The 25,146-nt window shown below is 57.9% G+C and overlaps 1 protein-coding gene and 1 long non-coding RNA gene across 2 annotated transcripts in view; both read right to left on the minus strand.

The window, feature by feature from the left end:
* The window catches only part of LOC141956714 (uncharacterized), a 34,144-nt gene that overhangs the window by 5,099 nt on the left and 3,899 nt on the right, over nt 1-25,146 (minus strand). The window contains exons 5-14 of the mRNA XM_074897517.1: nt 21,258-21,306; nt 14,845-14,998; nt 13,013-13,903; nt 9,199-9,245; nt 8,787-8,846; nt 6,033-6,273; nt 5,674-5,790; nt 5,079-5,183; nt 4,875-4,985; nt 2,921-4,134 (exon numbers count right to left, since the gene is read on the minus strand). Coding sequence (XP_074753618.1) covers nt 2,921-4,134; nt 4,875-4,985; nt 5,079-5,183; nt 5,674-5,790; nt 6,033-6,273; nt 8,787-8,846; nt 9,199-9,245; nt 13,013-13,903; nt 14,845-14,998; nt 21,258-21,306 — 2,989 coding nt within the window. The remainder of the gene's footprint in view (nt 1-2,920; nt 4,135-4,874; nt 4,986-5,078; nt 5,184-5,673; nt 5,791-6,032; nt 6,274-8,786; nt 8,847-9,198; nt 9,246-13,012; nt 13,904-14,844; nt 14,999-21,257; nt 21,307-25,146) is intronic.
* On the minus strand, nt 13,948-14,643 carry LOC141958160 (uncharacterized). Its single transcript, XR_012633239.1, has 3 exons — nt 14,621-14,643; nt 14,305-14,409; nt 13,948-13,978 (listed from the first exon to the last, which is right to left on the minus strand). It is a non-coding gene; the product is annotated as an uncharacterized LOC141958160 (long non-coding RNA).

The raw sequence follows: 25,146 nt of genomic DNA on the forward strand, positions 1-25,146 counted from the left end.
TATCTCAACCCACGAGTTTCCTTCTCACTTTTACCACCAGGGAAAATGGCGAGGGAGCAGCCAGTTGCTGCTGGGGTGAAACCATGACAGACCCTGCCGACGAGCAAAGCCCTGTCCCTACCCCAGGCCTCACAGCTGGGCACCGCATCCCCCTCAGCCCTCGGGCACCGCACGGTGCTGGTGGCACGACCGGCAATGCCAGACAGGCTCTGGCTCGACTTCAGCATCTCGGTTGGTGCTGGAGAGGGTGCCGCGGCAGAGGCTTTGCCGGGGAAGAGCCCTGCAGCCAACCGAGCGCTGCTGGGGATCCCTGCTTGGATCTTTGCTCCCCAAGATGCTGACCCACACTGGAACTGCTTGCTGCCCTGTGCCAGCCCAGAAGAATCAGCCACAGCTTGGCCTCAGCAGGGGGATGCAGGGGACCTGCATGTGCCCCTGGGACCATCCTAGGCAGCTCCAACACCCCCAGAGGCCTTAAACACCTGGGTGAGGGCAGTAGGATGGTGCGGAGGCTCCCAGGTGACAGCGGTGGCAGCTCCCCAGTGACAGCAATGCTGTCATGGTTTAAGCCTTGTCAGCAGCCCAACACCACCCAGCCTTCTCCTCCTGCCCAGGGGCTGGAAAAAAAAGAATTGAAGAGGTAAAGGGAGATGCAGGTTGAGATAAAAACAGTTTAATAATTGAAATAAAACAATTATAGAAAGTACAAACAAGTGATGAACAGTGCGACTGCTCACCACCCACCGACCGACACGCAGCCTGTTCCCAGCCAGTGTTCCTGGAAAGAAACAAGATCTCAAACCCACAATCCTGGAAGCAATCCTGGAAACCCCCCCTTCCCGGCCAACCCTCATCCACACACCCAGCATGATGTTACATCATCTGGAATATTCAGCAGCCAGTTTGGAACCGGTGCTCTGGCTCTGCTCCCTCCCAGCTCCTTGTGCACCTGCACATGGGCAGGAGACGGGGAGTTGGAGAATCCTTGATTTCTCAGCGGCAACTGAAAACATCAGTGTTCTCAACATTCTTCTCATACCAAATCCCTCACTGAAGCCAAAACACAGCACTGTTGGAGCTACCAAGAAGGAAAATTAACTCTATTCCAGTCAAAACCAGGAGAGATGCCAGCGCTCTGGTGACAGTGACAGCAGCTCCCAGTGCTTGCCCCCTGCCCACACCCACTCCCAACAAGGTCCGTGGTCATGGGCAGGTGGGTGCTGGGTGCTGGGCAAGGTGGAGGCAGCAGAACCCCCCCAGCAAGGTGGGATGAGGGATCCCACAGCTCCCATGTGAGCAGGAAGAAGCAGCAAAATGTACTAGACAACGGGGTTCCTGTATATTTGCACTTTTTATTAGTTTCTAGGTTAGAAAAGGACGGAGTGGAACTACAAACACACGTGGGCCTCACCTGCTGCATTTCAAGGGCTCGTTGGGGGGATTCCCACATACCATCCAAGCCATCACCAGCCCCCAGCAGCAGTAATGGTCCCCCGTGGCAGCATTCACCACCCCCCAGGGCTCTGCACTGTCAGGAAGGGGTTAACCTTCCCACCACGCTACAGCGAGTGTCATTACCCCCATTTTACAGATGGGAAAACTGAGGCGAGGAAGCAATGAGTGTCACAGCTGGGGAAACCCTGGTGCCCCCCAAAACACCCCCCCTGCAGAAACAGCAGCTGAGGGAACAACCTGATCTGCCCCAGGCCCTGCAGACGTCCCTTTGCCCACCCCAAAAAATACTTGTTTTTCACCAAAGCCCCTTTCTGAGGTGAGTGCCAGGTGAGGAGGCGTTTGACACCCCACAGGGGGATCACTGTGCCCGAGAGGGGTCAAGGAAGGTCCCTTCCAACCAGCCCATGTCCAGGACGCCAACAGAGTGACTGAGGGGCCAGGAATTCCCGGGAGAATGAAATGGAGCTTTGGGAGCTGCGCTGGGACCAGGGGGAGGCTGCAAAAAAGAAAAAGTTTTTTTCCGGCTGTTTTCCAGCTTTGGTGGTGTCACCAGGAGCAGTGCCAGCACTGAGGGACGCACCGGACGGGGGAATCAACGCCGAGGAGGCAGCAGGCACTGGGGGTGGAAGGATCCCAAAAACACAACTCGGTAAAACTGTGATGGGGGTTGTGGGAAAAAAAGGGGGTGCTGAGCCAGCTCCGAGCTGGGGTCAGCCATACAGCACGGCCCAGGGGCTGCACCAAGCCTCTGGCTCTCCCCCTACTCAGGTGTGTCTGTGTGGGATAAGGGAAAAAGGACGACTCAGGTTCGACATTGCCCCTTTCCAGTGAGCAGCTGAACCAGGTTCCTCTGCATGAGACAAGGGGGTTCTGCTATGGGGGTCGGGGAGCAGAGTGGACAGGAGCAGAAAACCCAGGGAGGGGCACGGTGACCTCCGTCATCACATCTTCCCCCTGCAAATCACTTTTGCCAGGTTTCTGAACAGCAAATGAGACCAGCAACTTGGGTGGGGGATGAAAAAGCCCCCCGTGACCTGGGGGTGGGAACAGTGCCTGTACAAGGCCAGACCACTGGCCCCTCCAGCGCCTCTGAAAGCTGGCACCATCCCCAGGGGAGCCCGAAAAGCTCCGGCCCCCATCAGCCGATGGCCCCACAGTGGCTCCGAGGCTTTATCCATGCTCTCGTTCCTCCTGTCGCTGCTGTGGCCCGCCGGTAATACCCCAGGCAGGGCTGTGCTGTGGGCAGGACACTGGGCAGGACACCAAGCTGTGCCCGCTGCCGCCAGCCCTCCTACTTGTACTTAGAGAAGGCTTCCAGTGGTACCGGGAGCTGGGTGCAGGAGAGGAGGAGCGGGTGCGCTGGGAGGAAGGGGTTGAAGGACTCTCCCTCCCGGCAGCAGGAGAGAATCCTCTCCTCTGTGTGCAGGCCCTGGTGCACCGTCAGCTCCTTCTTGTGCCTGAAGACCTTGCCGCACTCAGTGCAGGGGTAGACCCGCTCAACCATGTGCGTGAGGTGGTGGGTCCGGAGGTTGCCCTTGTACTTGAAACTCTTCCCGCACTCCAGGCAGGTGAAGGGCCGCTCGCCGGTGTGGATGCGCTTGTGTTTCATCAGCGTGGTCTTCAGGTTGAAGGTCTTGCCGCACTCGGGGCAGACAAAGGGCCGCTCGCCGGTGTGGATGCGCTGATGGGTGATGAGGGTGCCCTTGCGGTTGAAGCTCTTGCCACACTCGGTGCAGGTGAAGGGCTTCTCACCGGTGTGGATGCGCTGGTGCTTGATCAGCTCGCCGTTGTGGCTGAAGCACTTGCCGCAGTCGGCGCAGGCGAAGGGCCGCTCGCCGGTGTGGATGCGCTGGTGCCGCGTCAGGTCGCCGTTGCGGCTGAAGCTCTTGCCGCACTCGGAGCAGCCGAAGGGCCGGTCGCCGATGTGGATCTTCTGGTGGAGGATGAAGGTCTTCTTGGCGCAGAAGCCCTTGCCGCACTCGGCACAGATGAAGGGGCGCTCGCCGCGGTGGATCTTCTGGTGGGTGATGAAGTTGGCCTTGCGGTTGAAGCTCTTGCCGCACTCTGAGCAGGAGAAGGGCTTCTCACCGGTGTGGATGCGCTGGTGCAGGATGAAGGTCTGCTTGGAGCAGAAGCTCTTGCCACAGACGGTGCACTCGAATGGCTTCTCGCCGGTGTGGATGCGCTGGTGCCGCATCAGGTCGCCCTTTTGGCTGAAGCTCTTGCCGCAGACAGTGCAGGCGAAAGGCTTCTCCCCGGTGTGCACCCGCAGGTGGGTGATGAGGTTTCCCCGGTGCTGGAAGCTCTTCCCGCACTCGCTGCATGCGAAGGGACGCTCGGTGCTGTGGCTGCGGGGACGCCGTGCCGGCCTAGCCCCAGGACCCACGGTGCTGCCCGCCCCGCAGGCAGAGGTGGGGTTCTGCCCAGCGTTGCCCACCGGCACTGCCAGAGCTGTGCCCTTCTCCTGGCAGAGCCCCCGGGGCTCGGGGGTGGCCCGTGGCCCCCCGGGCATTGCTGGGCTGCACTGCAGCTCGGCCACAGTGCCCTGTGCCTGCCGCACTGTCCACTGGCTGCTGCAGGGCCGAGGTCCCAAGGACACCCCCGAGGCAGTCCCCAGGCTTTTCTCCTCCAGTTTCACCTCCTCCAGCTCCTCCTTGGGACACTCCTCACCATCGCCATCTGCCAAGAGAGGCGGAGCCCCGCTGTTACCTGCCAGGAGACCCCTCGAGCCGCATTCACCCCCCTGCACTGGCGGGTCCCTCCTTGCGGCTTTCCACCAGGAACATGGCTGGGAGGGGGACAGGGAGTATGGGGGCCACAGGAGTGTTGTCAGGTGGAGCCCCAGGGACAGTCACTCCTCTGAGCACCAAAAACTGGTGGCAAGGCTGCCCCAGGCTCACCAGACAGCCCCAGCTTTGCTCCAGCGCCTGGGAGGCTCCAGTAGGACCCACAAGGCAGCAGTGGGACCTATGAGGCACCAGTGGGACCCACACAGCCACCTCCACCCGCCCATCACCTCCCCACAGCCAGTTCATGGCAGAGTTACAGCCGGGACTGGCAGGAAGAGCACGGACATGGCAAACCACATGTGAGCCGGGCTGGTGGTGGGGACACACCACACCCTGAGAAACACTGAAGAGCCAAATAAAGCTGAAAAAAGGGGAAACCCCATCCTGCAGCTGCAATTGGCATCGCTCATCACCAGCGCCATGACCGCCTGCCCCCAGCTTTTGCAGTGGCCCAGCTCAGCACCACACCTGCCTCGGTGCGCTGCCCACCGGCGGCTCAGCATCTTCGGTGGTAAACGCCAGAAGGTCCATGCTAAGGGTTTGGGCTTCCTCCTCCTCCTTCCACCGCAAGGCGGGAATGGTGCCTAGCGAGCCCGGACACTTGTCCCCATGCCTCGCCCTGGTGCTCACCTGTGCTGCCACAGTGGCCGGGACCCCCTGGGTGACCCAGCCCCGGGGCGCGCCCAATGAACGGCTCCTCCTCCGGCTCCACCTTCACGATGACCTCGGGCTTGGCATCACCTGCAGGCAGAGCACAGTGCTGCCTCACTGTCCCCAGGGTAGCATGGACAGTGTCACCATCCACCCGGCCCCCCAGCTCCCTGCCCCACTTACAGGCAGTTGGGGGGGGGGGCACATCCCCATCCCCGGAGCCAGCGTGGTAACCACCGTATGCCTCATCCTCCAGCTCGCTCTTAATCACAATCTCCTCTTTGATGCCTGGGGGAGGAAAGGCACAGCCCGTGTGTCCGGCTTGGGGACAGACCGAGGGCTCAGGGACGTCCCTACGCTCTGCCTGTGCCGGCACCGGCTCTGGCTCCAGCTCACCGTGCTTTAATCCAAGGAGCTCATTGCGGCCACTGGGCATCTCCCAGTGCCAGGACACCAAATCCCCCGAGAAAGAGCCACAGAACCGCAGAGATCCGAAACACCCAGAGATACTAAATATTTGTTACGGAAGAAAAAGAATCACCCTTTATCCTCCAGGAGGGAATTCCCAGTTACCAAATGGCACTGGTCACGTGCTGTTCCAGAAAAGCTCCCCGGCGCAATGACCTTTCCCACGTCCCTGCAGGGACATCACCTGGAGCAGTCAATATGGGATGTCACCCAGAACAGTCGTTATGGGACAGGGGACTGGATGCCAGGGGGCTGCAGGTCTCACTGAGCTCCCAGCCCTCCCCCAGCCATGCACTCTGTGGTCGCTCACCGGTGCTGGGGACACTGGGGACGGTGGCACCCAGGCCCTGGAAGTACAGGGTGTAGGACTCATCCTCCGGTTCAGTTTTCACCACAGTCTCACACTTCACGCAAGCCCAGCCCTTTCCTGAGGAAGACAAAGCTGCTCTTGCGTTCCCAGGCAGCACTGGCATCACAGCACCACACCAGCTCCACGCTCCCTCTGCAGCCCCATGCCCAGCTTGGGGGCACAGACCCTCCCTCGTGGGCAGGGGCAACTCCATGGGATGTGGCAGCTCAGCCCTGGGTGGTCCAGAGCCTGGGGGGGGCTGCAAAGTCCCCGCAGTGCCAGGGCAGTCACGTCCCCGCGGGAGCTTTCAGCAGCCTCACCTGTGCCACAGGTGTTGGGCACCCCCTGGAACCTCACGTCCTGAGGATCCCCCCCAAACAGCTTCTCCTCTCGCTCCATTGTCGGGGGGCCCACAGCTCCCTCCAGAAGAACCTGCCTGAGGGACAGAAAGTTTCCTTCCAGCCTCCCCTGTGACAGACACAGGGATGCTCCAAAGGACACCAATCTCCCTGCTCCCCACTCTGGCACACCCGGGCTGTGTCGATTCTCACCACTCCATCCCTCCTCCAGACCCCCATCACCTCATATCAGTCCCTGAGAAGCTGCTAGAAGCAGCAGGGCCGAGGACAGCGCGGGGGCTACGCGATGCAGGTCGGCACAGGACAGGGGCCAGGGCACCCCGTTGTCGCCCAAATCACCACCCCCCACGACTCCTTCCAGCCCAGCAGCTGCGGTGGCAGAGGTGCGGGGGCAGAGTGGTGAAGAATCTCAGAGGAACAGCGATTCAGAGCAAAAACGGGGCAGAAGAGGGCTGCCCATCCCTGGGGGATCCTCTGGCCCCCCCCGGGAGCCTTCACCTGTTGTGCTCCCCCAACAACACCCCATGGACCCCCACAGTGGCTTCTTCCCCACAAGCAGTTCGGGGGCTCGAGCCACCTGGCAGGAGTGCAGGCAAGCGTGCAGGCAGGGAGTCGTGCTGGGGGCTCGGCACCCCCAGCCCCACTTTGACACAGGGTTCACCAGAGAGGCCAGGAGCAGCCCTGGATGAGTTCGGGAGAGGGAGGCTGGCTGCCCTCCTCCTCCTCCTGCCCTGGCTGCCCTGCCGGATCTAAGGGCTCCCTGCTCGAGCTGGGGGACTCTGTCAGGGGACCCTTGCCAGCGCCCAGGGCCAGACGGGACGCAGATGAGTGTCTGGGGTCGGCATGCACACACCTACGGCATCCCATACCCATGACATCCCGCACCCATGACATCCCGCACCCAGGACATCCCGCACCCAGGACATCCCGCACCCACGGCATCCCGCACCCACAGCATCCCACACCCACGGCATCCTGTACCCACGGCATCCCACACCCACAGCATGCCCAACCCACGGCATCCCACACCCACAGCATCACCATACGCATGGCATCCTGCACCCACAGCATCACGCACCCATGCCATCCCACACCCACAGCATCCCACACCCACGGCATCCCGCACTCATGGCATCCCTGCATCCACGGCATCCTGTACTCATGGCATCCCACACCCACGGCATCTCCATGCCCACAGCATCCTCCACCCACGACATCCCCCACCCACGGCATCCCGCACCCACGACATCCCCAACCCACGGCATCCCGCACCCACGACATTCCACACCCATGACATTCCACAGCATCCCACACCCACATCATCCCACACCCACAGCATCTCCATGCCCACAGCATCCTGCACCCACAGCATCCCGCACCCACGGCATCCCGCACCCACGGCATCCCGCACCCACGGCATCCTGCACCCATGGCATCCCATACCCACAGCATCCCGCACCCACAGCATCCCCAACCCACGGCATCCCACACCCACAGCATCTCCATACGCATGCCATCCTGCACCCACAGCATCACGCACCCACGGCATCCCACATCCACGGCATCCCACACCCCCGACATTCCACACCCACAGCATCTCCATGCCCACAGCATCCTGCACCCACAGCATCCCGCACCCACAGCATCCCGCACCCACGGCATCCCGCACCCACGGCATCCTGCACCCATGGCATCCCATACCCACAGCATCCCGCACCCACAGCATCCCCAACCCACGGCATCCCACACCCACAGCATCTCCATACGCATGCCATCCTGCACCCACAGCATCCCTCAGCCACAGCATCCCACACCCCCGACATTCCACACCCCCGACATTCCACACCCACAGCATCTCCATGCCCACAGCATCCTGCACCCACAGCATCCCGCACCCACAGCATCCCGCACCCACAGCATCCCGCACCCACGGCATCCCGCACCCACGGCATCCTGCACCCATGGCATCCCATACCCACAGCATCCCGCACCCACAGCATCCCCAACCCACGGCATCCCACACCCACAGCATCTCCATACGCATGCCATCCTGCACCCACAGCATCACGCACCCACGGCATCCCACATCCACGGCATCCCACACCCATGCCATCCCACAGCATCCCCAACCCACGGCATCCCACACCCATGGCATCCCGCACCCACGACATCCCGCACCCATGGCATCCCTGAGCTCACGGAACAGCCCTTTCCCGTCTGACCCCCCCTCACCCGGTCTGGGACCCCCGGGGTGCCAAGGGGAGCAGAGGGGGGGTCACCCCAGCTCCCTGTCCCCAGTTTCCCGCAGTCTTTCCAAAGCCACAGTAGAAGTTCCTGGGGTCTGAGGCTGCAGCGGAGCCGCCACCGGGGCTCGGCTCAGGGTGCAGCCGGTACCGTGAGGCTGCCCCGGCCCCCCACACCCAAACAGCTCATTAAATAAATCGGTTTTCACCAAAACCAGCCCCGCACTTGCAAATGTCATTCTGGTTTATTAGGGTTTATTTTCTGGGTCTCCTGGTGGACACCTCAGAACCAGGCGAACGTCCCTGGCTCTGGGGCCCCCACTCCAACCCACCAGCACCCTGGTAAGAGACCCCTTGGGGGGCTGAGGGGGGGCCCGGGGCGTGCCAGAGCCCCGGACCCTGCCGGGGTGCTCTGGGGGACACCTTCCTTTCCCCGGGACGCGGGGCTGGGAGGGGCGGCCCCGGCCCTTGCCCTGATGGAGGATCCCCCTCCTCCGGGATGCCGGCGCGCCCCACCCTCCCGTGCCGCCCCCTGCCCAGCATCCCCCTCCCCAGATCCATCCCCGCTGCTGGGATTGCTGGAGCTATTTTTTTTTTTTTTGGGGGGGGGGGGAGCGGGGGTGCTGTCGGAGGGGTACCGGGGAATTGGCAGCGTCTCCGTCCCGCACCCACCGGGAAGGGACGAGGGCGGAGAGAGGGGGGAGGGGGTGCGGCTGGGACCCAGCACCCCCTCTCCCGGTGTCTCCCGGTGTGTCCCCCGCTCCCGGTGCCTCCCCCCTCGGGCTGTCACCGCTGTAGTGCCCGCTCCTGGTGCCCCCCCCAGCCTGTCTCACTGCCCCCCGTCCCGGAGCCTTCCCCCCCCACCCCTCGCCTAGCCGCGGTACCCCTCCACTTGCCCCGGTGCCCCCCCCCGCCCCCGATGCCCCCCGCTCTCACCGGCGGCGCTCAGAGGGGCATCGCCGCCGATGGCCGCCGACCGCCGGAGCGCACCGGGGCGGGCGGCGCACGGGGCGAGGCAGACAAAGGGCTCCCGCCCGCTGCCTGCCGGGAGCTGTAGTCCGGCCCCCCCCGCCCCGGGCCCCGGCCGCCGGGACCCCCTGGGATGACGCTCCGATCTCCCCTGGGACGCTCCGGTGTCCCCCAGGATATTCCGGTGTCCCCCGGCATGCTCCAGTGCTCCCCGAGATGGTCCAGCCTCCCCCGGGATGCTCCGTGTCCCCCAGGATGCTTCAGTGTCCCCCAGGATGCTCCAGTGCTCCCCGGGATGCTCCATCCTCCCCCGGGCCAGCTGGGGGCAGGGAGGGGACATCAGGCGAGGGGGTTCATCCTGGTACAGCCCGGAGCGGCCAGTCCCACCGAGAGCCGGGTATGTTACCAGGACCATGGCACGGTCGTGGGCAATAAACAGTCGGTAATAATAAGGCGGGTCCGCGAGTGGAGGAGCCAGCGTGTGATGGATTGCGGCAGGGTGTGGGGATGAGGGGACGTGGGTGTGATGGGGCAGCCCGGGGAGGCCAGTGGTGAGGCCGTGCTGCTCGGTGGGGCAGCTGGGGGAAAGGGGTGCAGGGTCTGGACCCACAACACGACAGGACAAGGGGGACGTGCCACCTGCTTGCCACCCACCCGACAGCGGGGCTAGGGCAGCCTTGGCGGAGGGATGGGGGCAGGGGGGCTTCAGCTGCCTCCACTGCCCAGATCCTGGGTGTCCCATGGGTGGTTGCTCCCTGCCCCAGCTCTTGTCAGGGACCAACACCCCCCCCCGGCCCCGAGGGGCAGTGGAGCCTGACGCCTGGGGAATCACAGAATCACGAGAAGGTTTGAGTTGGAAGGGACCTTAAAGACCATCTAGTCCAACCCCCCTGCCATGGGCAGGGACACCTTCCACTAGCCCAGGTTGCCCAAAGTCCCGTCCAACCTGGCCTGAACCCTGCCAGGGAGGGGGCAGCCACAGCTGCTCTGGGAAACCTGTGCCAGGGCCTCACACCCCCCCCCCCCAGGAAAGAATTTCTTCCTTATCTCTAATCTAAATCTCCCCTCTTTCAGTTTAGAACTGCAACCCCTCATCTTATCACTACAGTCCCTGATCAGGAGTCCCTCCCCATCTTTCCTGTAGCCCCTTTAAGTACTGGGAGGCCGCTCTAAGGTCTCCCCAGAGCCTTCTCTTCTCCAGGCTGAACACCCCCAACTCTCTCAGCCTGTCCTCATAGGGGGGTGCTCCAGCTCACCAATCACGCTCGTGGCCTCCTCTGTACCCACTCCAGCAGGTCCGTGTCCTTCTGATGTTGGTGTCCCCAGAGCTGGACACAGCACTGCAGGGGGGGTCTCAGGAGAGCGAAGTAGAGGGGGAGAATCCCCTCCCTCACCCTGCTGGCCACACTTCTCTTGATGCAGCCCAGGACACGGTTGGCTTTCAGGGCTGCAAGCGCACATTGCTGGCTCACAGTCAGTTTTCCACCCAATACCCCAAGCCCCTCTCCGCAGGGCTGCTCTCAATCCACCCCTCGCCCAGCCTGTATTTGTGCTTGGGGTTGCCCTGACCCATGTGCAGGACCTTGCACTTGGTCTTGCTGAACACCAACATGGGCCCACCTCTCCAGCCCCTCTGTCTGTCCCCAGCCATCCCCAACCCCGCTAACCCTGGTGACAGCATGCCATCACCCGAGCAGGGTCTCCACAGCATGACCACACCATTCCGTCTGGTCTGGTCCCTCCTGCCCTCCCACCTGAGCTCCCCCCCCCCGCCCCGATCCCAGGAGCAGCCTCCAGCGAGAGCTGGGTGTGGGGGCCATCCGCAGGTGGCAGGTGCCACCCCCCAGGTGCAAGAGGGACTCAGCAGGCCCCAGAGGCATCCCTAGGGATGGTGACAGGGCTGTGCAAGGGCAGGGTGGCCTCAGGCACCATGAGCCACCGTTAGCCACACCTGGGGGCAAAGAGCCAGTGCCAAAATTGGAGGCGGCTGCAAATTGCAGCACAGACTCATGTATTTCCTCCCCCTTCCCTGGCTCTGCCTGCCCAGCCTCTGCCATTGCCCTGGGATCATGCCAGGCACCATGCGTGGCCACCACACAGCTCCCAGAGTGGGGGGAGTGGGCCAGCACTTGCCCCCCCTGAGCAAGGGGTCACCCCAGTATGAGCGCTGGTTGCTGCAGCCCCTCTCCGATGCAGCTCACCTTTGAGGCTGTAACTAATAGAGAATAGAATAGCGTAGCATAGCATAGAACATAACAGAATAACAGAAAACAGAAATATAAGAATAGAATAGGGGAAAGGGGAAAGGGGAAAAAAAGTAAAATTTCAGTTGGAAGGGACCCAGGACAACCATCTAGTCCACCTGCAGCTTGTCCATCTGGTCCTCAGGAACAGACACATTCGGGGTTCCCTGGGCAACACCAGCGCAAGGACCAGCTCAGGCCGGGCTCAGCAGCCAGTCCCCACCAGATGAGCCCTCCCAGCCCTGCCCAGCTCCCCTTGGCCACCACAGCACAGGCAACCGCTCATCCAAACCGACAGCCACATTCCTACCAAACGGGATTTATTAAACTACGAAAAAAACATGGACAACATGGTGCTCCGTGACTTAAAATGCGCCAACAGGCTCCTACACTTACCCAGAGACAGGGGAATGGTGCTGGGGGGTGCTTGAGGAAAAAGTCACTGGCCACAAACTGAACTGGGTGGCCACACTCCCTAAACCTGGGAAGAGTGGTTCCCCGATCCCCCATTTCAAACAAAGGTACAAAGCAGTTCAGAGGAAGGCGGCAGGTCCCGGTGAAGCGGCACAGGGACAGGTTGGGGTGCCCGGACAGCTCTGCCCTTCACACTGGCGGGGCAGTCAGGCTGCGGGTGCAGGCAGCAGCCCTCACTCCTGCCCTCCCCAGAAGCAGAGACCTCCCCAGGAGCTGCCCCATCGGGGAGGGATCACAGCCCTCAGCAGAGCCAGGGCAGCACACAGGCCCCGTGGGGTGGGGGACACATTTGGGCAGACTGGGGGTCCCACCCTCCACACCCCGGCTTTGTTCTTCCGCAGCTCCAGGCAAACCGTGGCCCTGGGCTGGGCTCACAGCTCAGTTTTACCAGTGTGCAGCCAGAGGGGATGGAGATGGGGCAGCCACCCCGCCGCCCCCACCCCAACTTCACCTGGCCAGCACCCGGCAGTGTCCACTGAGTCAGGACGGGGGTCCCAGGTGCTGTTCATCCCCCAGAGCTGCCCAGCCCAACGCCAGCACCTCTCCAAGGGTGAGACTGAGGGCCAAAAGCTGGGCAGCGGGGAGAGGCTCAAACTGCTCCCCCACCACCCAGCACAGGATTGGGGCCCTTCTGCCCCTCCAAGAGACTACACTCGCGTCGCTCCCTTCTGGCTTTAAATACAGACAAGGAAGACACCCCCCACGCAGCACTGGTGGGACTGGGAGAAGTGGGAAGTGCCCCAGATGAATATTTCAAGGTCTGAAGGTAAAAAGGGAAAAGTGCCCGAGGTGGGGGGGCGTTGAGGTCCAAAGGGGTGCAGAGCGCAGGGCTGGCAGGTCCTGGATGTGCCCTGGGGAGGAGGCAGTGGGCAAAGTCATGTCCCATGAGGGCAGGATGAGGCCCCCTCCAGGCCCTCCCAGCATAGAGACAAGCCCCCTCTTGCGTTCCAGAGTGGCTGCAGCTACTGCTGGCCATTGTCCCCCGCCACAGAGGTGCCCGCATCCCCCTCACCGTGAGCCCGCTGGTGCAGCAGCAGTTTGCTCTTGGAGCTGAAGCCCATCCGGCAGTGGGAGCAGGTGAAGATCTTGTAACGCCGGTGGAGCTTTTTGTGGGTGATGAGGTTGGCCTTGCTGCAGAAGGCCTTGTCGCACTGGGGGCAGGCGAAGGGCCGCTCACCCGTGTGCACGCGCTGGTGCATCAGCAGGTTCCCGCTGCGGCTGAAGCCGCGGCCGCAGTCGGGGCATTTGTGGGAGCGCTCCTGCGCGTGGCTGCGCTGGTGGATGATCAGGCTTTCCTTCCAGCTGAAGCTGCGGCCGCAACGCCCGCAGAGGAAGGGTCGCTCCTCGCAGTGGGCAGCCTGGTGACGGTTCAGGCTGGCCTCATCCTCGAAACACTTCTCACACTGCGGGCACTTGTGGCACGGCTGGTCAGCGTGTTCCTTGCCATGAGCCTGCAAGCCGCGCTTGTGGCGGAAGCTGTCCCCGCAGAGCGGGCAGACGTAGCCGCCCTCGCCGCCATGGCTCGCCCGGTGCCGCAGCAGGTCCCCTTTCAAGCAGAAGGTCCTGCAGCACTCGGTGCAGGCGTGCTGGTGCCGGCCCCGGTGCTTTTTGTGCGTCAGGAGGCTGCGGCGGTGGCGGAAAGCCTTGCCGCAGGCACCGCACTGGTAGTAGGGTGCCAAACGATGGTGCTCGTCCCGGTGCGCGCTCAGCCCGGCCTCGGCCTCGAAGGTCAGCCCGCAGATGCCACAAATGAGGAGCCCCTCACCCCCTGCCGTGGGCGCCCCCGGAGGCTGCTCCCCCCGCTCCCACCCCGGTAGCTCCTGGGGGGCATCCCAGGCCCCCGGCTCCGTGTGGCACCAGCCGGAGCAGAGCGTGGGGTACCCCAACTCCTCGGCTGCCCCAGCTGGCGATGCGTACGGGACCCAGCGTCCCTGGTTGTCCTCAGACGGGTCCTCGCCGGCCGTACCGCCCCAGGCAGCTGTTGGGAACAGGGGCGCAGTCATGACGAGGGGCGCTGCAGCGCATGGTGGGGGGCACCATCAGTGCAGACCCGCCACGCTCCTGGTGCCACTGCCCCCCCCCCCCCCCCCCCCCGCCACAGCTTCCCCTCACCCCTGCAATGCCCATGGCACCACCTGGCCGAGGTGGGACACCCCAACCCACCCAAGTGAGGATGTGGGGCAGGACCCCGCCTCAGCGGGGGTCTGGCTGAGGTCAGCTGCCTTGTGCCACGCCAGGGGCTTCTACCTCAAACTTACTAAATCAGCACCAATTTCCCAGCCCAGTGTCCCCGCGGTCACTCACAGGTGCCGGAGGCATCGGGAGCTCTGCTGTCTGCCCCGCCGCAGAGGACCCCCCCACGCGACTCCTCCCCAGGCTCCATTTTGTGGCTGAGCTTGGACTTGGGGCCTGTGAAGGAGAGAGAAACCTCAGCATCCCCCGAGCCACCCGAGGAGTCACCATCACCGGGGGCCATGCCGGGAGGATGCCGGCCGTGGGAGCAGCAGGACCGGGGAGGGGGGCTGCTGCATTCAGGGCCTTTGGGAGCTGCTGGTGCCAGCCCCGGGTTGTGGCGGCGAACCGGGGTGCAGCGGGGTGGGGAGCAGTGGGGCCAGGGTACCTGGAGCCGTTATTCCTCACACACCAGGGACGAACTCGGCAGGCCCGGGGAGGGCAGCGGGCACGCTGCAGCCCCGCTCTGCATGGAGAGACGGCAGGTTGAGCTCTGCCCACGCGTGCCCGACCCGAGGGGTTCAGGCTGCCGACCCCCAGCTGAGGGAGCTCTGGACCCCCGGCTGAGCCTCTGGATGCGCTCCCAACCCAGCAGCGCTGCTGGCTTCATACCCGGGCTCCACAGGGACTCGTCCTTACCCAGGCTGACAACCAGGTCATAGTTGTCCATCATCACCTCCTGGTAGAGCTCCCGCTGCCATGTCGTCAGTTCTACCCACTCCTGGGGTGAGAAGTAGATGGCCACGTCCTCGAACGTCACCATGCCCTGGAAGACAAGAGCAGGGGCTGAGGGGACCCGGGGACTGGGGGGGGAGGATGGTGTCTGCCACCACCGTCACCTCCTCCTTCTCCCGGGGGGCACAAAGGGCTGTAGCAGGTCACAGATCCCCAAATGGCCCCGTCCTTGGGCTGCTCAGCCCCGTCGCCGTCATCGCAGGGTGGCCGGTGATCCGCAGACCCCTCCTCCTCGGCGTGGCCTGGGGGTTCGGCTGTGCCTAGACCGGGGGACGGGGCGGCAATATCCGGCCCCGGAACCCCCCCGCCGCCACTAAGCAGGACCAGAGGGTTGGGGCCGCATCCTCCCCACGTCTGCACACGCGGCTCAGCACCCGCCTGGCCAAGACCACCGAGCACCGACGGGTCCCCGTCCCCCCCCTGCTCCTCCCGGGCCACGGACAAGAGCCACGGACCCGCGGGGAAGGGGGTCTCAGGCGCAGGAGCAGCGCGGGGAAGGGGCTGGGGGGGGGGGGGGGGGGGGGTGGCGCGACGCGGAGCTGCCGCCGAAACCGGACCGGAACAAGAATCTGCCCTCCTCCGGTCCCTGGGGGGACACACACACACACACACACACACGACACGACACGACACGACACGACGACCCGCTCGGCCTTACCCGCTGCATCATTGCCCGAGAAGGGCCCCGGCTCGGAGCGCGGCGATGGCGCCGGCGGAGCCACAACCGGGGCGGGCCCGGAAGGGGAGGGCAGGGGCGGGGCCACCGCGGCGGGGGGCCGGGCCCGGGAGCATCGGCACCGGTTATGGGGAGCCCCGGGCTCCCCGCGGGGGGAGCACCGGCCCCGGGCAGCGGGAGGAGCGCGGAGCGGGACAGAGGGGACCGAGCCGGGGCCCCCCGGCCGAACGCGCCCCCCCCCCCGCTCGGGGCGGGGTCAGTGTCCCTGGGCACGGCTCTGCCGGTCGCAGCCGCCCTCTCCTGCCCGCCCCAACGCTCCCGTCTGTGGTTTGTGGGGTTCCCCCCAGGCCATGGGTGCGGATGCAGGTGTCCCCCGGGCTGTCCCGTAACCAAACCATGGTGGGTCCTGCGAGGCCTCGTGTCACCGGCGTCAGACCGAGCTCCATCCCCGTGGGTGCTTCGCTGCGAGCCCCCTGGGGAGGAGCCAGGGGGTAACTTCATGTGCCAGGGCTCCGAGCGTGGGCACACCCCAAATCTGCGGGAAATGCTGGAGGGACCCCCGAGAGCGCCTGCCCAGCGCGTTGGCAGCCAGGATCTGTGCCAGGCACGTTGTGCTGGGAACGAGCACCCACCAGTGTGTCCTGGGTGGGAACGAGCACCCACCAGTGTGTCATGGGAGAACCACCGGCCTGTGGCACCCCGAAGCGAGGGCCCAACCTTTGGTGGGGGGGAAAAGGTCGGTGCTCCGGCTGAGAGCCGGGAGGTGGCTTTGCTCCCACTCCAGCCGGGAGACTCCTCCGGTCTCTCCCACCTGGGGGGGTTCCCCTCACTGTGTCTGTCCTTCCCAGCTGAGCCCTGAGAGCTTCAGCACAGGTGCCTACGTTTGGCCGCCCCCCGCCCCCCCCTCCTCACAGCTCCAGCGAGCCACAGCAGCCCCACAGGGGGCTGCCCACCCCCTCCCGTGGGCCAGTCTCACCGCAAGAGCGTCCCCAGGATGCCAGGGCTGATTTTGGCCGCAGCCCATCCCAGTTTCTCTGTGCCACGGACGTGGCGCGGCTCAGGCACTGGCAGGAACATTTCCCGCTGTACCAGTGTCACCACACTGGAGCGTGCCAGCGCCGGGAGCGGGATAATTCCCTGAGGATGACAACTGCTGGCTGCTAATGAGGCCGTGAGGTGGTCCTTCTCCAACGCCATCACCCCGGAGAAGCTCCTTTACTCATCTGCCCCTTCCCTGAGGGTCTCGGCCTCCAGCGCCGCAGGAAGCCGGTCCTGCTCGGGGCCTCGGCTCCTTGTGCTGCCGGTGCCGGATGCTGCGGGCAGGCCTCTGCCTGCTCACGAGCCGAGGGGGTGAGGCGGCACAGTGGGGCTCTGAGGGGCCACAGTGGGACTCTGTCAGCCCTGAGCAAGCCGAACCCTGCCTGCGGCATGCCACGGCCCCCCTATGCTCCCCCCTGCACCGTCCCAATAGCGCAGGGACAGACTCTGGTGAGAAAGAATGGCCCCGGTGCTGGGGGAGGCAGCTGGTGCCCCCCAGCTCATCCCACACTCACCCCTGCACCCAGTGGCCCTTGGGAGGTTGGGGGGGGTTGGGGGGATGTGGCTCTTGCAAGCACGACCCCTCAGGAATCCAAGCCCCCCGGGGCAGGACTGCTGGGAAGGAGTGTCCCTGGGGTGGGGGGACCCCAAATGCTGGGAAGGGGTATCCCTGGGGTGGGGGGACCCCAGCTGGTGCGTTCCCGGCACTGGGGCTGGGAGTTGCTGCAGCAAGGGGTGGCTGTGTGAGGCGGGAAGGGGTGAGAAGCCACAGCCCCGCCCCGGGCCACCGGGGTGAACCTACAGCATATTGGAGTGAGCCTGTGGCACCCTGGGGTGAGCCTGCAGGACATTAGGGTGAGCTGTGGCACACTGGGGCGAGCCCGCAGCCTCTGGCACCTGTGCCCCCAGACACGGACAGGGCCCCAGTGCCGCAGTCAGCAGGGAGAGGGTCAGAGCCCGGCACCCCCTGCACCTGCAGCCATGGGTGCACACACACCCCCTTGGGAACTCGGGGTGTTCCAGGACCTACAGCTGCCACCCCCAGCCGGGACTGCGCTGTCCCTGGGTGGCATGTCCATGGCCCCACATGGCCCCGCACCAGTGGGGAAGTCCCGGTCCCGCGGGGTCAGGCTGCCAGCCCAGAACAGTACGGGACCACAGGGCATCCACCAGGCACCTCCTTTACTGCCGGGGGGGGGGGCGGTAAACACAGAAAATCCTGCATTATCAGGACAAACACTGTGATAAGTAATCAAGGGTAATTTGCAGATCAAATGTGGGTTTTTTTAACAAAAGGAATGATCTTGCTGCAACAGATCTGAGAACGTCCTGTCCGGCAAGGAAAAAAGGACTTAACCAAGAGGTTGCAAGATGTACTGTCTCAAGGCAACTGTTAAACTGCAATCTTATGTTACCATGACAACTTCTGAACTTTTGTCTTTGTTTAGTTTAGACCTTAGTGTAAAAAGAGATTAGTTTTGTAATTTACAACTTCACAGCTCCCTGTTAACAAATGTACAACCCCCATTGTTATGTGACTGAAAGCCCAACTATTTGCTCCAACTGACAAAGGGACCTTGAAGCTAGCCAGCCTTAAAGAAGTTATAATAACAAAATAAGATAAGAGGCGTGCCGAAGATGTCGAAACCAACCTCCAGGAGGATAAAAAGGCTGTGTTACTTGTCGGAATTTGCGAGCCTTGGGTAGAGCTGCAACTCCCCGGCTGCCCAGCACGCCATTTTGCTTTCCTACCTTAATAAATATTTAGTGAATTTATTTCGGACTGTAGTAATTTTAATTCAACTATAACAACTTTGGGGTCGTGACTCGGATCCAGACAGCCGACTCGGATTTCAACTCTGGGAAGGCACCCCATCTTCAGATGGTCCCGGAGGAGATTCCGACTTAGCTCACCTGGATTTTCCTAACTAAGATAGGGAAGCAAAAAGAAAAGAGAGAGGAGATACTGCAGTTCCCCATAATTTTTGTGCACAAAGAGCGGGATGAAGACTCGGAAGCGAGTAAGTATATTGCGGTTCCGTTCGGTCGGGGATTGGGTACCCAGGGTGCGAGTGACTGAGATGTCAGACATCCACTGGACTTAGTTCACCGGGCGAAGCGAGCGTGGACCTCCTTATAGTGCAATTCCCATTGTCCGCGAGGGCGTGGGCCACGAATGGAGGGAAGCGAGTGAATTTTGTGTGAAAGAAGGCACTCTCGGAAGATGGGCCAGAAGAAGAGTAAAGCTTCTGGTTTCATGCAGGAGAAGCGGGGTGGGGGTGGGCTCCCCAATATACCTCAAGATAGCCCGCTAGGCCTAATGATTCAATATTGGGACACCTCCCCTTCTCGAAAGGGGAAGTCCAGGGAGATAATGATCCATTATTGTATGGAAGTATGGGGAGGAAAACAAATAAGAAAGGATTTATATTGACCTATTTTTGGATCCGCAATAGCTTTATATGTTCTTAATGGAATTTTCGTATTTATAATATTTGTCATTTTATGTTGTGTGAGTAATAAGTGTAAGGGGCTCCTTTGTGTGGTTGTGTGATTGTTTTGCGTGTGTGAGACCAGGAAAGGCCAGGGTCCTAATGCCCGCCCGCTGAGGCATCAGTGCTGCGCTTTGTTCGGGCTCAGGGTTTTAAGTGTCTCAAGTGAAATATCTCCTCTAGCAGGAGGCAGTAATTCTATGTTAACTGTTGTCTTGAATTTAGGTGCATGCTCTGCGGGGAGAGTGCATCTCTGTACCATCTGCCTAATGGAAATATTGTCAAAAGATCATCTGCAACCTTACAGGGGTTGTTTGTTTTACCAGGGGTCGTAGATGCTGGTTATGAAGAGAAAAATCAAAATTATGGTCTGTACCACTGTGTTCAGTAACAAAAAAGTCAAAAATTGTTCAGCTTGTTAATTTTATGGCAGCTCCCCCTAATACTATGCCAAGAAGCCGTGATGACTTAGGATTTGGATCAGCAGGCACCCCTTAAATATTTTTGGACTCAGACAGTGACACAAGGTTGACTTCTGGTAAAATGTACTCTCATTAAAGCTAAAAGAAATCTGTTGAGCTGACAGGCATTTTAGATACTGGTGCAGATGTAACCATAATATCTGTGAGCAGACTGGCTGTTAGCTCTGGTACCTCAAATGCTTTTCAGGGTTGGTGTCATGCTGTAGCAATTCAAAGCAAGGATCTCATTCATGTAAGGGGCCCAGAAAACTGGGTAGCAAATATTCATCCATTTATATTGGAAACCCCTATTACATTTTGGGGTCATGACTGTATGGGGGGAACTCAAATTGGATCAAATTTGTCTTAATCACCACTGTAGCACAACCCGCCCTGACACTAACCTCGAAAACAGAATCACCTGTGTGACTGCGTCAGTGGCCCTTGCCACTTTAATGATTTAATTCAGGGACAGTTAAGTTTCTTATTTTAAAGAAAAGTGGTAAATAGTGACTTTTACATGATCTCCGACACATTAATAATACCGTGGATGATAAAAATACTTTACAACCATGAATGAACCTCCAACAATGATTATCCAAAACTGGCATCTTGTAGTAATTGATCTAAAGGATTGATTTCTTTTATCATTCCCTTGCATCTGAACAATGCACCTAAAATTACCCATTCTATTCCCACTACTAATATTAGTGAACCTGCAAAACAATACCACTGCGTTATTTTACCATAAGACATAAAAATCCCACCAGGTCCCCCAAGCTGTTACATATCCTTATGGCAGCAGAAACACAGGAGATCGTGGAAAAGGCTCTTGCTTTAACCAAAGACTCACTGTCTCAAATGGTGTTGCGAATCCCACTTCAAAAGGTACATATATCATCACCAGGCAGTACCTGGGCTTAAGAATTTGAGAACAGACTATTGTCCTTCGACAGTTTAAACTTAAAACTGATATTAACACTTTAAAAGATTTACAGAAACTGTTAGGAACCATAAATTGCTTACAGCCATTGTGGGCCTAACTGATGATGATCTGCATAGCTTGTTTGATATTTTATGAAAAGATCCTTCACTGGCATCACCCAGAGTACTTACAGAGACTTACAGAGAAAGCAAGACAAGATCTCCACCACATAGCTAACACCATCTCAAACAGACAAGCATCACAGGTATACTGCATTCCCCCACAGGACAAGCCATCACAGAAAGAACACACCAAACCTTGAAAGCACTTTTGCAAAAACAAAAAAGGGGAGAGGTCTGGGCTCCAGGTCAGCCATATGCTCTGCTGTTTCAGTGGGATGGAAAACACATGCATTTTTTTTTCACCAGAATGCCAGGGCAATACAAAACCAGGGTTTCTTTATCAAGGTATCAGGCTAAAGACATCATTGCAACTTGCCCTGAATACCAGAAAGACTCCATCTCTTCAACAGTGAAGTGGTGTCGACCCTTGGGGACTCACCTCCTCTAATGATAGCAATCTGTTGTCACTCAGCTGCATTTGAAATGTTAAAATATGTCCATGTGCCTGTTAACACCTTTTCTGGAGCACTGTTTGCATCCTGCCCTACAGTGATCTGACTGGCATTCCCCACTCACTGACTGGACATTGGCCACGGTGGAGCGTATACGTGGCAAGCTAAACTGTCTGTTACAACAACAAAAAAGGGGAGATGCACAGTATCAATCTACACCTCACAAAAGGCTAAATAAGGCATTATATGTCATGAACCTTTTTAACATTTCCCCTGTCTCACAGGTGCCACCAATATTGTGTCATTTCTCATCACAGATACCAGATCAACAAGAAGTCCAGAGCAAGGCTCAAGCGTTAACAAAAACCTAGAAAGGGGTAACTGGGAAGGACTACATACTATCTTTAATAACCTGGGGAAGAGGTTATGCTTGTGTCTCCACAGGTCTCATCTCAATGGTCACAGGCAAGGTGTGTGCAACCACACCTGAGGGTGAGAGGCAGCCAGCACTCAGGATCCAGCTGTGGGTGCTGTGAGTGCCCCTGTGCCGACAGTTTGCAATCTCTTCGACTGATCATTTAAGCAGAATGTCTGGGTAACGTTTGCTACTGCAACAGAACAAACTACACTACAGTTGCCAATTCTTTTAAGAGAAAATGCTAACAGTAATTGCAACTCCTTAATGAAATATATAGGCTTACTAGTCATTAGTGAAAGATGTAGTTTAGATGAAATGTAGTTATTAGTAAGGATGAAAGGCTATAAGAATGTGTGTATTCAACTTTCTTTGTTTAGCAATATTAAGAATTAAAAGCTCAAGTGGTTAACCTTATTAGAAACTCCCTTGGTTTTCCCCCTGGAGTGCTGGCCAGGCTCTGGGTGGAACCCAACAGGAGGATGAAATCAGATGTTCCCGCTCAGAGAAAATTGCCAGTTATTTTGGCCTGTTGATTTAGAGGCTGGACCTGCTTGCAGCGATGTACGATGCCTCACCTACGGATGGACGCATCGTGTAGGATTTCTGGTCTGCGAGGAAGGGCCCAGAGAATCCTGAGAGTGTTTCTACTGCCACAAGAGGGGGCTGGATTATACAAACTGACAGAAACTCCTCAGATTTTTCCCTTTTGCTCTGAGAAAGATATACCCAAATCACCCTGTATAGGAGACATCTGTGGAATACCCTGTTTAAAACACCCTACTTCCGGACACTTATGCTGGGTTGTTTGTCAATGTTTAAATTGTGATAAAAAGTGGTCTTGTATTTCAATTAAGAGACAACCTTATTGTATGAAATGTCGCAGTAATTTGACACCTACCAGGGAACATCGGGCTCAAGCAGAAATTTGTAAATTATTTTGTGGATGGGAACTGTCAATACCTGCACTTTGGGAAGTATATGAAACAGACTGGTATAGAATTTTAGGACAGAGTACTATAAGATTTGCCTGGAAACGGGTACAACAACCAAACAGGTGGAAATATATCTGAGGAATAACTAACTCTTTGGGCCTTGGAAATTATTGACGGAATAACAGCAACAATTCCCCTGAAGACTACCTGCTGCTGCCAAGAAGATATTGATAACCCATTGCTCTCTGCAAAAGAGTAGACGAGGAAAGGCAGAGAGGTACTAACAGTGGGGAAATGAAAGCTGTTATCCTTATCCTGATAATGATATTAATTACCACGACTTTAGAAAATTAACATCAACCCTTCAATCGGACCTTAGGTCAATGGAAAGGTCCTGTTATACTGAAAACTAATGTTACGGCCGGTGCTCTAAGTTTCTTAGTATATCTCTGTGATTTAGCGCCCACACAACTATGTCTTAACCAGTGGGCTCACTACTTTTGTCCAAACTCAAACCCAGGAAAAAGTTACTGTAATTTTCCAAATCATTGTTATTGTGCATATTGGGGTTGTGAGACCCTTGCATCAGCATGGACACCAAGTACCCAAGATAGGTTTTTACAGTTGAGATGGGGGCCTGATGGTTGTGGACCACCTCCTCAGGTGGACTCTCTTGGGGGAACTGTAGAGGCCAAACCCAGCAAGTGTGATAAAGTAGATCTAACGATTTTAAAGCCAGAAGATCCTTCATGGCTAAGAGGACGCACTTGGGGAATGAGATACTGGAATCCTGGACCTGGAATAGATAGAGGATTAATATTCATTCAAAAACATGAACTAAAAATGCCACAAGCGGTAGGGCCCAATCAGTTCATCACAAAACAAAAAGGGAAAAAGAAGAAGCCATAAGTAAGAAACTCCACTGCCTCAGTCACCCCAGAGACATACCTAAACTCTATAAATGAAGTGACAAAAATACCCAAAGATGATGAACCCTTATGGGCTGTAATGCAGACCACCTATCAAGCTTTAAATGCAACAAATCCAAATTTTACCATTTCTTGTTGGTTATGTTATGACATAGAGCCTCCTTTTTATGAAGGAATAGCTGTGTCATCTCCTTTTAATACATCTACTGAGGACAATCCCTTCAGATGTAATTGGAAAGAACGGAAGGTGGGGATTACTCTCCAACAAGTTAGAGGGAGTGGTTGGTGTATAGGAGAGGTAACAAACGAGAGAGGAACTCTATGTACCAACCAGACCCAAAACTTTGCACCCAATACTAAATGGATTTTACCTAGTCCCAGGGCATGGTGGGCCTTTTCCATAACTGGATTAACATCGTGTGTGTCCACGACTGTTCTCAAGAAAATTGTCTCAGAATTTTGTATACAGGTTACAGTGGAACCTAATCCTCTTACATGAGGAAGAAACTATGTATTTACATTGGAACAATTTAGGACATAAGACCAACAAAAGAGAGCAAATATCTGCAATTACTATAGCTACTCTACTTGGTCTAGGGATCGCTGGGACCACCACTGGCATAACCTCCTTGGTGCAACAACAACAGAGTCTAACATCTCTAAGAACTGCAGTAGATGAAGATTTGGCCCGAGTAGAAAAATCCATTTCTTACTTAGAGAAATCACTGACCTCATTGTCGGAAGTAGTTTTACAAAACTGAAGGGGATTGGATGTCTTGTTCTTGCAACAAGGAGGATTATGTGCTGCCCTCGGTGAGGAATGTTGCTTTTATGCTGACCATACTGGAGTGGTAATAGACTCGTTAGCAAAATTAAGAGACGGATTAGAGAAGAGAAAAAAAGAACGGGAGGCTCAATCCTCCTGGTATGAATCTTGGTTTCATTGGCCACCTTGGCTGACTACTTTAATTTCTACTTTGGCAGGACCCCTCATAATGTTATTATTAGCTTTGACCTTTGGACCTTGTATCATCAATAAATTTGTAACTTTTGTTAATAGCAGGTTGGAAAAAGTACAACTAATGGTGATGAAGCAATCTGAACTGGAGATGAAAATCATACCAGATGAAAATCCTGAATTAGTTGCAGCCTGTGAGTATTGTCTAGGTTTGATCAGCAAATCACCTACAAGTAAGAAAAGGGGAGGAATTGTGATTAGTAATCAAGGGTAATTTGCAGATCAAATGTGGGTTTTTTTAACAAAAGGAATGATCTTGCTGCAACAGATGTCCGGCAAGGAAAAAAACACTTAACCAAGAGGTTGCAAGATGTACTGTCTCAAGGCAACTGTTAAACTGCAATCTTATGTTACCATGACAACTTCTGAACTTTGTTTAGTTTAGACCTTAGTGTAAAAAGAGATTAGTTTTGTAATTTACAACTTCACAGCTCCCTGTTAACAAATGTACAACCCCCATTGTTATGTGACTGAAAGCCCAACTATTTGCTCCAACCGACAAAGGGACCTTGAAGCTAGCCAGCCTTAAAGAAGTTATAATAACAAAAGAAGCTAAGAGGCAAAACCGACCTCCAGGAGGATAAAAAGGCTGTGTTACTTGTCGGAATTTGGGAGCCTTGGGTAGAGCTGCGACTGCCGGGCTGCCCAGCGCGCTGTTTTGCTTTCCTACCTTAATAAATATTTAGTGAATTTATTTCGGACTCTAGTAATTTTAA

The sequence above is a fragment of the Athene noctua genome, chromosome 2, assembly GCF_965140245.1.
Source record: "Athene noctua chromosome 2, bAthNoc1.hap1.1, whole genome shotgun sequence".
Lineage (NCBI taxonomy): Eukaryota > Metazoa > Chordata > Aves > Strigiformes > Strigidae > Athene > Athene noctua.